The sequence below is a fragment of the Oppia nitens genome, unplaced genomic scaffold (assembly GCF_028296485.1).
Source record: "Oppia nitens isolate AA-2021 unplaced genomic scaffold, nextdenovo-longstitch-racon4-pilon3 scaffold1_pilon_pilon_pilon, whole genome shotgun sequence".
NCBI lineage: Eukaryota > Metazoa > Arthropoda > Arachnida > Sarcoptiformes > Oppiidae > Oppia > Oppia nitens.
In genome coordinates, this window is record NW_026533199.1 from 1,877,766 (window position 1) to 1,890,829 (window position 13,064).

General features: G+C 31.9%; 4 protein-coding genes across 4 annotated transcripts; 2 read left to right on the forward strand and 2 right to left on the reverse strand.

Moving 5' to 3' along the window:
* Window positions 1–921: 921 nt before the first annotated feature.
* Window positions 922–5,439, reverse strand: LOC128951744 (transcription initiation factor TFIID subunit 2-like). The gene is made up of 8 exons (XM_054297011.1): window positions 5,210–5,439; window positions 5,075–5,129; window positions 3,430–4,986; window positions 3,181–3,356; window positions 1,973–3,098; window positions 1,796–1,867; window positions 1,588–1,731; window positions 922–1,503 (listed from the first exon to the last, which is right to left on the reverse strand). Exons 1-8 carry the CDS (start codon window positions 5,254–5,256, stop codon window positions 937–939), a joined length of 3,744 nt encoding a protein of 1,247 aa, XP_054152986.1. The 5' UTR covers window positions 5,257–5,439; the 3' UTR covers window positions 922–936.
* Window positions 5,440–5,535: 96 nt separating this feature from the next.
* LOC128951760 (40S ribosomal protein S20-like) lies at window positions 5,536–6,264 on the forward strand. The gene is made up of 3 exons (XM_054297030.1): window positions 5,536–5,671; window positions 5,768–5,879; window positions 5,945–6,264. Exons 1-3 carry the CDS (start codon window positions 5,669–5,671, stop codon window positions 6,199–6,201), a joined length of 372 nt encoding a protein of 123 aa, XP_054153005.1. The 5' UTR covers window positions 5,536–5,668; the 3' UTR covers window positions 6,202–6,264.
* Window positions 6,265–6,449: 185 nt separating this feature from the next.
* On the reverse strand, window positions 6,450–8,057 carry LOC128951749 (uncharacterized). The gene has a single exon (XM_054297015.1). The coding sequence runs from the start codon at window positions 8,023–8,025 to the stop codon at window positions 6,613–6,615; it is 1,413 nt and encodes a 470-aa protein (XP_054152990.1). The 5' UTR covers window positions 8,026–8,057; the 3' UTR covers window positions 6,450–6,612.
* A 2,532-nt stretch (window positions 8,058–10,589) lies between these two features.
* LOC128951757 (probable inactive serine/threonine-protein kinase slob2) lies at window positions 10,590–11,429 on the forward strand. Its single transcript, XM_054297025.1, has one exon. The coding sequence runs from the start codon at window positions 10,701–10,703 to the stop codon at window positions 11,337–11,339; it is 639 nt and encodes a 212-aa protein (XP_054153000.1). The 5' UTR covers window positions 10,590–10,700; the 3' UTR covers window positions 11,340–11,429.
* Window positions 11,430–13,064: the final 1,635 nt, after the last annotated feature.

Genomic DNA, 13,064 nt, shown 5'->3' on the forward strand with positions numbered 1-13,064 from the left:
AAATGGAAAACTTATTGTTTTTATTCAATTTTTTTTAAATAAAAAACAAACCATTATTTTAACTTAATAGAACCGCACCGTTATTTTAGATTCTACTCTATTGCCTATACACTGAACTAATAACGATATTATGACAAAACACTTTATCCTATGCTATGTATAGTGTTGTTGGCTAATCATGTTATCATATTAAAGATATTTTCCCACCATTTTAACAAAATAAAACAGTTTTTATTTTTTTTAATTTATTTACCAAATTGTAATGGAAAAAATATATGCTCAGATTTAGCACATTTTATAAATAATAATTTATATAAATTTAATTATTTAATAATTATTTAAATTTTATAAGTTAATAAAAAGTTTATAAATTTAATTATTTTGGGTAAACATTTGTTTGGGAGGGAAGATTCCCATTAGGAAATTTACATTTAAGGTATTACTTATTAGTATAGTGTCGTACTGTAGAATCATTGGGTAATAAAATGTTTATATAATAATATAAATAAATACTAAAAATTAAAGCAAACATTAGATGGCAACCAATACTTACTAATAATAATAATAATGTTTGTCCCAAATTGTACATGTACCTATATTCAATTATACCTTAAAGTAAGGTAGTACCTAATTTTACACACCCAAAAATTTAGCATGTACAATAATTGTTAATTATTAATTTAATGTTAGCAAATTAAAATGACTCTAGATCAATTTAGGGTAACTAAAACAATCAGGGTATACAATAGCGCATTAATAATTTCGACAATTTATTATTTTTTTTTTGAAAATTTATTAATAATGATAATAATCAATGATTTATAAAAAAAAATCAATAATTTACAATTTCTACTTAAAAAACAAATTATGTAATAATAATTACAGTATCTATTAATTTAATGTAATGAATAGTTTTATTTATTTTTATATAAACTCCTAAATGTGTTTAACAGGAGAGGCGTTATTACTTCCACCAGAACTACCTGTCCTTTCGTGCGAATGATGTCTATCCCGGTCTTTATCCTTATCTTTATCTTTGTCTTTATGTTTGTGTTTATGTTTTTCTTTGTGTTCCTTATGTTTATGTTTTTTCTTCTTCTTTTTCTTGTCTTTGTGCGGTTTTGACGTATGACCTCCACTGCCATCCTCTTTGTCTTTCTTGGATTTGTCCTTATCTTTCGATTCCTGGCCAGTGGTGGCCAATGAGGTGATATTAGTCAGAGACAATGTTGTAACAACTTTAGGCGCCACTACCGGTTGTTGTGGTGGTGATAGCTGTGGCTGAACCTGCTGTACAATCGGCTCTTCTGACGACACATCCATCTCTTCCGGTGCTTTCGGTTCTTCTTCATCCAACACCACATCGTTTCGTTCAACAATTGGTTGTTCTTCCTTTTGTTCTTCAGGAACGTCTTCTTCATCGTCTTTCGGCGATAATATACTTTCATCAATGATTTCAGAACTTCTTTCATGATTATCATGAATAAGTGATGTGTCGTTCATCTAATTAGAAAAAATAATACATAAAACAAGTCATTAGATAATGATTTATATAATAACACACGAAATAAGTTTAAAATTAATTACAATTTCATCAAAAGTTCTTTGCGTATTATTAGCAGTAGTAGTGGTGGACATCGATATATCATTGAATGAATCGTCCGGTTCTTTCATTACCGTATCTTCCATTTCAATATCTTTTTTCAATGTCTCCTTTTGTGGTTCTTGTGTCTAATGAAAATACAAAATGTAATTCAATTAGTCTTTAATATAACTGTCAATAAAAAAGACTTACCATAACTATATCGTCATCTGATACCAATGATGTACTAACTTTCTTCTCTTTAAGATTAAGAACAACTGAAAACTAAACAAAAAAAACAAAATATAAATCAAATTATTTTTAAACTTTTCATAAATTGATTTTTTTAATTAAAAAAAATTGCTTCAAATATGACAATAAAAAACATACTTCAGGTTTCGGCAAACAAGAAGGTCGTCCTCTTCCATAAAGAGTGTAATAGAGATCAACAACAGCGCACCGAAGTCTTGAATTGTACGATAATTGCGTATTCATTAGACGCCACAATCGATTGACCAGATTTTCGGTATTCAATATATTCGGTTGGTTTCGCTCGAATGGCGGATTTTTGACCAATTGTTTCAAAATAAATAATCTGATGTCACTAATGGATTCATTTTCGACTAAATCCAATAGAAAATCTAAGTCGTCTTTTCTCATTTCGGCTTTTGTTATGTCGATCAATGCTTTGAGGGCTGCTTTCCGGACATCGATAAACAAACCGCTGACGGCGTACTCCCTGAAGAACATTGAATTGCTGGGCAAATGACCCATTCGCTGAAGATGTCTAATTGCACGCAAACAACTAACGGAAACGGTATACTTATAACATGGCAATAGTTTTTCTAAATTCAGATAACGGGTTATCTCTTCTAATATCCATTTGGTTTCTGCAGACAAAGCGTCGGGTGTTATCTGTTTACCTGTCGGATCAATTACAGCCGTAACTATTGGTGTAACAGTTTCGCTAATGGCATCAATTAGTGAGGCTCTGTAATAGTTATCCGAGAATTTGTTTTTGCTATTATCGTTGTATTTGAGTAAATCTTTTAAGAATTTCAGTACTTCTTGTGGACAAATTCCGAGTATATTTCGCAGTCCAGCCATCGATAGCGTCATAGCTTTTTGTAGGAAATAATGTTGAAATTTTGAAAAGTTATTCAACTTTATAATGTGTGGACACGAATGAGATCCGAAAATCTTTCGAAATATTGTCAGCATAGCTGGTGGACCAGTCCAAGTACTGGCCATATTGTTGGCCACTTTTCTTAGACAGAGAGTTGCCGCACATCTGACTCTATAGAAGCACTGTTCGTTGTTTATAATATCTGTGAGTGCATTGCGTGTGTGAGGATTACTATATTTATCCAATATTCTGAGTGCATCTATTTGTGCCATAACATCCCTTTCATATCTTAACTGATATTGCCATTGATAGTCTGGCTGTTCCAGTACTACTTCGCGAAGCAATTGCATTTCCGGATCAATTCGTAGCCATAAAACTGGCGAATCCTGACTATAAAGTAATAGTAAAAATAGTAAACATCAAAGTTGTTGTCAATAAAACTAAAAAAATTCGGGGATCAGTAATAACTTACTCCATTCCAGACAAATCCATATCCACTTCTTCACCGGTACACAACGGTATCTTCTTTTTCTTGTTTCGTCTACTTTTTGAATGACAGGTCAGATCATGTTTGACATTGTTATCTTCAATTTGAACCGTGTATTTAAATGTTCCATCCAGTTCTTGGACAGTAACCAAAAGTGGTCCCTTAAAAAAAACAGGAAAAAAAATTTATCGGTAAATACCATAAACAACAACAATAACAACAAAAATTTCTTACCACATATCTCTTGATTCCTGTCGCCTGAGTGTCCATCTGTTTGATCTCGAATTCGATGGCATTTCTTTTGCGATTGAAAACAAATGACGAATGAAACTTTGCGTGACCGCCTTCATAGACCCATTGATTCAAAAAGGTATCGATATTTTTACCGGTAACAGTAGATATGGCCCAAACAAAACTATTTGTCGATATCATAAAATTAAACCAAACATTGGCCGAAAATTTTTGCGGTCCAGCATTGATGGCCAGCGACAAGAGTTTGTTGAAGACTTGTAGAAGTAGTTCGCGACCCAAATAGTTTTCAAGCATTCGGATAACTAAATAGCTTTTCTTTTTGTGTGCCTTATCATAGAGCGGTGATATCGTATGCAAGTGTTTAATGGCAAAGTAGAAGGCATTGGTTTCGTTTGTAGGCAATTGTGACGGATCTAATACAACGCCTCTGTATTTTTCTTCATATTTAATGATATCCTGCAAATGTTTTTGCAAATCAAATCGATATTCATTGTTACCGAAAGCTTTCTTATAGTACTGTGCGGACACAAACAGTGAAATACCGCGTGTAAGCCACGAGTCGGCCCACGATTGCATTGTTATGAAACAACCGAAAAATTGTTCGGCAATAGCGTGCGATAGTATACGACGGGATAGATATGTCTGATCGATGATATGTCTTGAATGTAATAGATTTGTCGAAAATATAGTCATCGTTGCGTACGACTGGGAGTTTTCGTAGGCTTCGTCGACAAACACTTGTTTATAGCAAGAGTATGGATAACGACTGGACAGTAGTTCTTCGTAGAACTCGAAAACTTCGTGAAGGAAGACACAAGTATCACGTAATAGTGGCAGTAGATGTGGTAAACAAAAATGTGTTACTTCGTGCATATATGGATCGACCATTATCTCGAACGGTCCGACAGCCAATGCAATGTTCGGCGCACAGGTAGGTGTCGACAGATTGTAGTGATAGGTCTTCTTTTTGTTATCCGCAGTGTAGACTGTTTCGACCAAATCGCCACACGAGACGGCAACCATGTTTAGGTCGACAGTAAAGTCCATTCTCCACGTACAGACTTCGCTGTAGGAATCGACACACGGAAACCATAGACGGTTAGAGTTTTCGTATCTATAGGTAAACATATGGGCACCTCTTTCGGCCAAACTTCCATCGCCTTGCGGTACAACAAACTGGACGCCTCCTTGTGGTCGTTCAACTGAAAACTCAATATGTAGTCTAATAACTGTACGCTCCTTAACGGCCGTAACAATTTCCGGTATATCGTCGGGTACTTCGATAATCAGTTCGCCATTTCCACGATCCGGATCCACACTCTGAGCTACTGTTAAGTGTGTACTCGAAAAGACGTCCAGATTTCGTTTGGTATCCGTTTGGATGATGTCTAGTGTGGGATCAGAGTATGTAAACAGACAGTCTTTGATAAGATTGTCGGCGTATAGGATTGAGACCCGATATATTCGTAATTGTTTGGCATTCACTTTGATCTTCTTGAGCTCATCTCTTTGGGAAACTAATTGCATTTCGACAAAACCCTAACCACAAAAAAAATTGACGGAAAAGAAGACATTGATATTAACAATCAATTTCTGGTCAAAATAGTTGTATAGTTTTAATACTTACGACATACGACTCCTTCTGGAAATTGATTTGAGTTATGCAAACATTTTGATGACTCCTGAAGACAGATAGTGAAGAGTTTTGTTTAGTTTTCGGGTTTTTTTTAAATATAAAAATAATTAATTGTCCGAAACTTACAGTTTAAAGTGTCGGCGACTTTCGGCTTTGTTCTCCCGTTTATTCATGATTACGGATTGGTGGTCGTGGTGTACGACAAAATCACAATATGATATCAACGGCCACCAATTGGGCCGTCAATAATGATCGGATCAATTGGTTGCAGACATAGGATATCTCTATCAGTCAATAATAATAATAATAACAATAAAAACAGTGAGAAAAGCATTCATAAAAAAATTTCAAACATTAAAGTCAATGAATATATCGATAGATGTCTCTAAACATACAATCAATTCATTCATTTAATACATTCAGTCAATGATTGCAAACACACATTGACTTCCCTTTCCTTTCCTTTTTGGTATGACTTCTGGTGTCTTCAAGTTGTTTGCAAACCATTTACCGATTCCGACTCAGCGCTGGTCTAAGAATAAGATTATTCTCGGCCGGAACGACTAATCTCTGAAAAAGACAACAATGGTATGTATGACTACTATTTGGTGATAAACGGATGTGTTTTACTAATTAACTTTGATTTTTTATTTGTGTATTTCATTTTGAAATCTTCGTCTCCAGACTTCGTACGCAAAGCCCGATCCCAACAAACCGGGTGTTGAAGACACTCAAGTCCAGATCCATCGCATCCGTATTACATTAACCAGTCCTAATGTCAAGAGCCTCGAGAAAGGTTTGTATCTGTTTTTTGTGGTATTTGTGGACTAAGTTACTAACGTTTGTTTGTTATGATGACAGTATGCGCCGAACTGATCAAAGGCGCCAAAGACAAGAAGCTTGAGGTTAAGGGACCGGTTAGGATGCCGACCAAGACGTTACGTATTACTACTCGTAAGACACCCTGCGGTGAGGGATCCAAGACATGGGATCGCTTTCAGATGCGTATCCATAAGCGTGTCATCGATTTGCGAAGCTCTTCGGAAACCGTCAAACAGGTGACCTCTATTAGCATCGATCCCGGCGTCGATGTTGAGGTTACTATTGCCGATCCATGAGATCATTGTTTGTATTCATAATATTATAATAAAACAGTTAACAAAACTGAAATTACTTTGAAAGACATGTCTTTATTATTTGATTCTTATAAATGATTTGGTATTTTATATATAATTATTTTTGTGTGATTTTATGGACGAAATCGATTGAGAAAAATATGTTATTAAAAACTAAATCTAATAATAAAACTTAATAACAATTGCAATGAAAAACAATATATAATTTTATATATTTGAAAAAAACCTTAAATAGAGATTCAAGATCTAAACTACCGGTAGATTAAAATATATCATAAAATATCCAACAAATTAATCATTCATACGATAAAAATAGGATTAAACTCATTAATTAAAAAAAAGTAACTTCGGATAAAATTGGTGATAAAGTTGGCCACAAAAAACAAGTGGCCATCAAGTCATCAGTTCGTGTTCGCCAACACTTTGGAACAGATATTCCTTATAAAGTGATTGTCTTCTGTTGAGAATCTTATTTTGGACCAAATCTTGCTTTTCGATCAAATATTTTCGATCCTTTCGGGGAAGTGTTGGACTAAATCGGGCGAACCATTTGGCTAACAATACAAAGATAACGACCAGTCCTAAGATAAGGACGAGTGCATGAAAATGGTACTCTTTAGGCACTATTGATGACAACGATGTTATCGGCGATATATAGCTGGCGATAGTGTTGGTTAAATCGGTTCCCAACAGCGGTTTCATAACGCTATTTGTTAGACCACTTTCAAATAAGTTGAGTATCAGTATGAGTGGCAAAATGCCGGCAAATAATCCCAAAGCAGACCTACGAAGTGTTGCCTTAAAATTGTTGCCTCTTCTTCGGTTATCGTCATCAAGTTTAGAGTCGATTAGTTGAACCAATTGTTCGCAATCTTTTTCCAATGTATTCAGTGTGTTCTGAATGGTATAATTGATTGTCTTTTCAATGTCTTGACAGACTTCTTGTATCTGATTGACACACTTGGAGTCTGGTTTGCCGTCGACCGGTACGTAAATGGTGGGCATCTCGAAGCCGGCTTTGTTAAGACCGGGCCGTTTGCATAACTCCTGAACGATTTGCATCAATACCTTCTGTCTGTCGCTTTCATGGCCCGCTTCGTCGGCTTTTGACAAATAAAACCGCATTCGATCGGTATGTCTGGCGTTCAGCTTCTCCACCAAATTCAATGTGCGCTTACATAATGCCTGTCCGATCGGATCGAAAAAGACGAATATCAGGTCAGCCAAATCGCCCAACCAAGCGATCGCTTTGTCGACATCGTAGGGATAGTGAACATCGCCGTCAACCAGACCGGGTGTATCGATAAACGTTACCAAATTGAACTTATTGGCCGCCGATGCCGATATCTCAGTGGACAGATATTGAATAACTCCGGGTATCTTCTCGAGTGTCTTGAAATGCGGATACAAATGAATGGTCGCCTTTCCGGTCAGCGATTCTCTACGTTTACCGCTCGTCACGAACGTGAAGCCCTGCGTTTCGATGGCTACACCTGTTTTCTGGACGTTGTCTTTGATATACCAATTGATAAACGAACTCTTGCCGGCCGAATGGTTGCCAATCAGTAGGACAATGATCTTCCGTCGGGGAGCCAACAGATGAAGTCCGAGTCGTTGTCCAATCGATATGAGTCCGCTGTCTTTATTGGCGTACAGACTGTGCAACTCTTGTAGTATCCGTTGGTTAACAGACAGATTTTCTCGTGGTTTACTGCCGTCTCCACCGCCACCGCCGCTATGATGGCCACCATCTTTGGTGTTGTTGTCGTCGTCGAGATTTGTCTTAGATTTGTTCGCTTTCGGCATCACTTATACTTCAGTATTGATTGATCTCTTTGTTTCTTATATTATAGTTATAAACAAATAAATAATTATTAATTTTTTTATATATAAATAAAATTATATTAAATGCAAACAATTATTTATATTAATTTATTAGATAATTATTATAATAGTTTAAAAACATATGATTTGAACTAAAAAAACAAAAAAAATTAAAAAATCATTTTTCAAATCATTTAAGTCTCTATCAGTTGACTGACAGACACTTATACACTGAAGTCAGCGATTTTGCTATACGTTTATACATGTAATAGATGTGTTAAACCATTGTATTGCGTGTGTGTTTTGAACCCAAACCGCGAATTTTCAAACAAACAAATAAATCTACTATTCTTTACATTAGTAATCAACAAAAAAAAATCTCTTCAAAAAACATTTTTAGTAAATTTTTTTATTTATATATAAATTATTTAGATATTAATTAAAGATATTATTTAGCAATTTTTTGTTGCAATGTTGTAATAATTATTTACATTTTTGATGACAATTTTAATACCGTAATGATTTTTTGTTGTTAAATATTTAGTATTAATGAATGATAAATTTAACATTATTTAATGACATTTAATAATAATGTAATATATTATATTGTACAGTATTATGCATATAAATGTAAATAAAATAAAAATTTTGTAATCGTACCTGATTATTTTAATCAAATATTGCCAATAATCAAATTGCAAATATTAAATATATATATATATATTATTACTTAGATATTATAATATTAATAATTGTAATAAATTACAATTGTATAATAAATAAAATTTACGGTAATTTAGTTAATATTTACACGAAATATTAGTATTAACAATTTTTTTTTAAATTTTATAATAAGGAAATAATTTTAATTAATTATAATTTTAACTTGACTTTTAATTTGAACACTAATTATTATTGCATTTGCAGTAAATATAATTAAAATGATTTTATATTATAATTATTTTTTATTATACAAATATTCAATTTTATTAAATTTTATCAATAAAAAAACATTTTAATTTAGTATAACTACTGTATAAGTAACAAGTGTTTTATTTAGTTAATTTTTGTTTTGTTTATTATAAAAACAATTAGCTATTTAATAAAATTAATAAATAAAAGCTATGTGTTTATCAAACATTGAGTGCCGTTCATTAAACTTTTTAAACATAAGTTAAACTATATTTTTAAAAATTTATATACATTATAAAATTTACCCGTATTAATGTATAGATACTACATGTACACTGATAATTCAATGTGTAATTCAATGTATAAAAAAAACTATTAAATTACTAAATAAATAAATTTTTTGAAACAACTTTTATAATATATAAAAATTAATTGAAATATTAAAAACTATTTTTTAGATTTGTTTTTCTGTGTCACCACTCGTTGTTGTTGCTGTTGTTTGTCACCAGTCTTTGAGATTTCTTTCTTACGATTGCTGAATGGATCCGATATTTTGCCATTAATTTTGTTGACAATACCGGACTTTTCTGGACTTTTAATCATTTTGTTGTCAATTTTTTTATCAATTTTTTTGTCGACAACTTTTGTGACAATCTTTTCTTTTTTAGTTTTAATATTAATTGATTGATCACTGAATGCTTTTTGTAAATACATATCCTCTTCACTGATGATATTGCGTTCAGAACCGTAATTATAAATGATTTTTATATTTTCGTTTACAATCTTTACATTACTTATCATTAAATGTATGAATTGTTCAATTAAATGGTGATCTTTATTAGTATTGCCAGCATTTTGATGAAGTGATTCACAGTATTCAGTCAACGATTCAATTGATACTTCTTTTGCCGGTTTGTTGTTATTGTTCTCGTCTTTGCTCTCAAAGCGGACACAAGACTTTGCCTTTACTTCCTGATGACTGATGTCTGAATAGAGATCACAAATGGCTTTAAAGTTGATCTCTTGGCGAATGATTGAAACGAATGCATCGATTGTCTCATTCAGGATCTTCTCTTCGGTTTTCAGATTCTCTTTAGTGGTATTCAAGCCTTCATTATACTTAACCAACTGGTCTTTCATTGTATTAAAATCTTCAATTACTGCAAGAATTGTCTCTTTATTAATGATTTTATAATGTTTTGTCAGCTCTTTTTCAATAGATTTATCATTGCTTTCAATTAAAATACATTTATTAATCAATTCTCTGATTTTATTTCTATTATCATCTGTGGTTATAAACTTCTTAAGACATCCTTCTATGTCTAAAATTGGAGTTACTTTTGTATCACTAGTTTTCTCCATAATTTTTATGAAAGAAAATGTTTGCTTTAACACATAAATTCAAATATTCAATTATTTTAATATCTAATAATTTTCTGTAAATTATTTAATAAATTATTTATAAATATTTGAAATTTTAAAAATTATCTCGCAATCTTTGAATAAATCAATAAATAATTATTATTATCCATTTTATATAAAAAACATTTACTAGAAATATAAATATTAGAAATTATAATAAAATATTTATATATGAAACGAGATAACAATAGTAAAAGAATATTCAAAAATTATAAAATTATTTTCAGTTAATAATAATTATAAAAAACAGACAAATCTTACAGAAAAGCGATTCAACAGACAAAATAAAAAGACCACAGATTTGAAAGAAAACCATCGAAGTTATGGAACACTATCAGAAAGCCTCCGATAAAGTCAAAGAATATGTGAAGAGTCACCATTTGGAAGAGCACTTTGTAGTCAATGCTATTGTATGCGATTATCAGTTTTTTGTTATCTGTTTCTTTCGTTGGCTTTTCTATGGCTACAAACAGTATAACTTTGTCTTCAAATTGGTTGTAATGCTTGTCTTGTGGTCACTGCTTGTAGCACTCGAGTGTCTACGCTATTCGGAACCGTTGCTCAAAACCCTCGGCCATTGGAAATCGGTTCAGACTGTTGCCCAACAGATTTTCGGATCCACTTCTGGCGGTTTCTCTGGTGGTTCTTCCGGTGGTTCTTCCGGTGGTACTTCAGGTAGTTCATTGGGTGGTTCATCGAGTGGTTCATCGAGTGGTTCATCGAGTGGTTCATCGAGTGGTTCATCGAGTGGTTCATCGAGTGGTGGTTCATCGGGTGGTTTTCCCGGCAGTAGTACGCCAAGAAGTTCATCACCCAAGACAAACACAAAAGCCTCTCCACCACCGCCACCACCTCCTCCGCCACCTCCACCGCCGCCTCCACCACCAAAGCCTCGCCTACCGCCGCCTCCACCACCAAAACCTCGCCAACCAATGCAACCAAAACCAAAGTCAAAATCGTAAAAAATATGCCAGAATTATAATCTGAAGATGTTTTTTATGTTGTTGTTGTAAATCAGATATAAAACAAAATAAAAAACTCATTTATTTATTCTAAAATAAAAATTTAATCAATTGTTTTTTGTTGATAATTATTTTTATTTTATTATTTAATTTTCAACAATTAATGGACAAAAATCAATTGATATAAAATATGGATTTTATAAATTTAAACGTAAATATACAGTAAATAATATAAGTCTAGAATTATTTAATAAGTTATATCATAGTTTCAGTTATGTTTGAAATTCAGTTAAGTTTGAATCAGTCATTGAAATAAATAAAATTAAAATTAATGATTAACGAAGACTTTTATGCATATATTTTGTTATTTTTGTTGATTGTTTTGGTGATTATAATTTTGACGACATGTGTGGTCTATACTTACTTTAGTCAAGAGATTGTGGATATGTTTGGGAATATTTGTCTGTGTTTTAAATGTAAGAAAACTGATAATAATCTGATAAAACATAACAACAAAGACATTGAAGCAAATAGTCGTCAGTATAGACATCATCTAAGACACGATAAAAACGACAAACATTTGAGAAAAGAATATACTGTAAGAAGTTGTCAACAACTGATGACTAATGAACCGGTGACCATAAGAAGCGATGACTTGTCAACAACTGGGGATCAATTGGACGAACAGAATAAAGATATTTGTGTTATGAAGAAGAAGAAGAAGAAAGAGCCGGAAAAGAGAGATAAACAGAAAAAACAATCAGAAAAAGTGGCGCCAATTGGCAGAAGAGATAATAGACAACTGCCTGACAAAAGAGTTAAGTCGACGACAATTAATATATCACCGAAAAAATCGATGAAAAAGTTATCGAAAAAGAAAATGAAAAAAAGATCTAAAGTAAAGTCAAAGAACAGATCGTTGTCTTCATCTTCATCTTCATCGTCGGACAATACAATATTTATGGATCAATTGAAATACGGACACATCAAGTCATTGGAAACGTTAAACATGGGAACCCAATTCGGACCACCGGCTGATCCCAAACAAAGTAATATAAACATTGCGCCGAAGAAAGTCCAGACCGAAGAGTTTGTTCCCGGAGTTGGTCTCCGAAGTACTATACCTTCGCCGACCAAAAAGTAATTGATTCACATATTTATAATATTGTATTGTTTATTGTATTAATAATAAAAATCAATATATAATTATTTTTTTTAATATCCAACAATTTTCAACAGTAATTTTACTTTAATTTCTATAAATTTCTATATTTCTATATAAAAAAATTATAAATTAATAATTACAATTAAGTGTTGTTATTTTTTTTATACAATTTATATATTTTCTAACTACTAAAAACATTGATGTTTAAAAATATATTGTATTATACTTTTATTGATATGTATAAATTTATATGATGAAAATTTATTGATATATACTGTAGCACATAATATTACTACTATTATAGTAGTATTATTGAAAATTAATATATTAAATGAATACAAAATTATTTTAATTGATCACTAAATTAAATATTATTTAATTATAAATTAATATAACTTTAATTTAATATGTAAATTTTATAAAAAAAATTATTATAACTTGCAAGTCATTATTTGTAAATATGTATTATAATAAATTAATAATTATATAATAATATTTATAAATATAAACTTTATAATGTAAACTATACACAGTTTAGTAAAATATATTATAAATTAAAA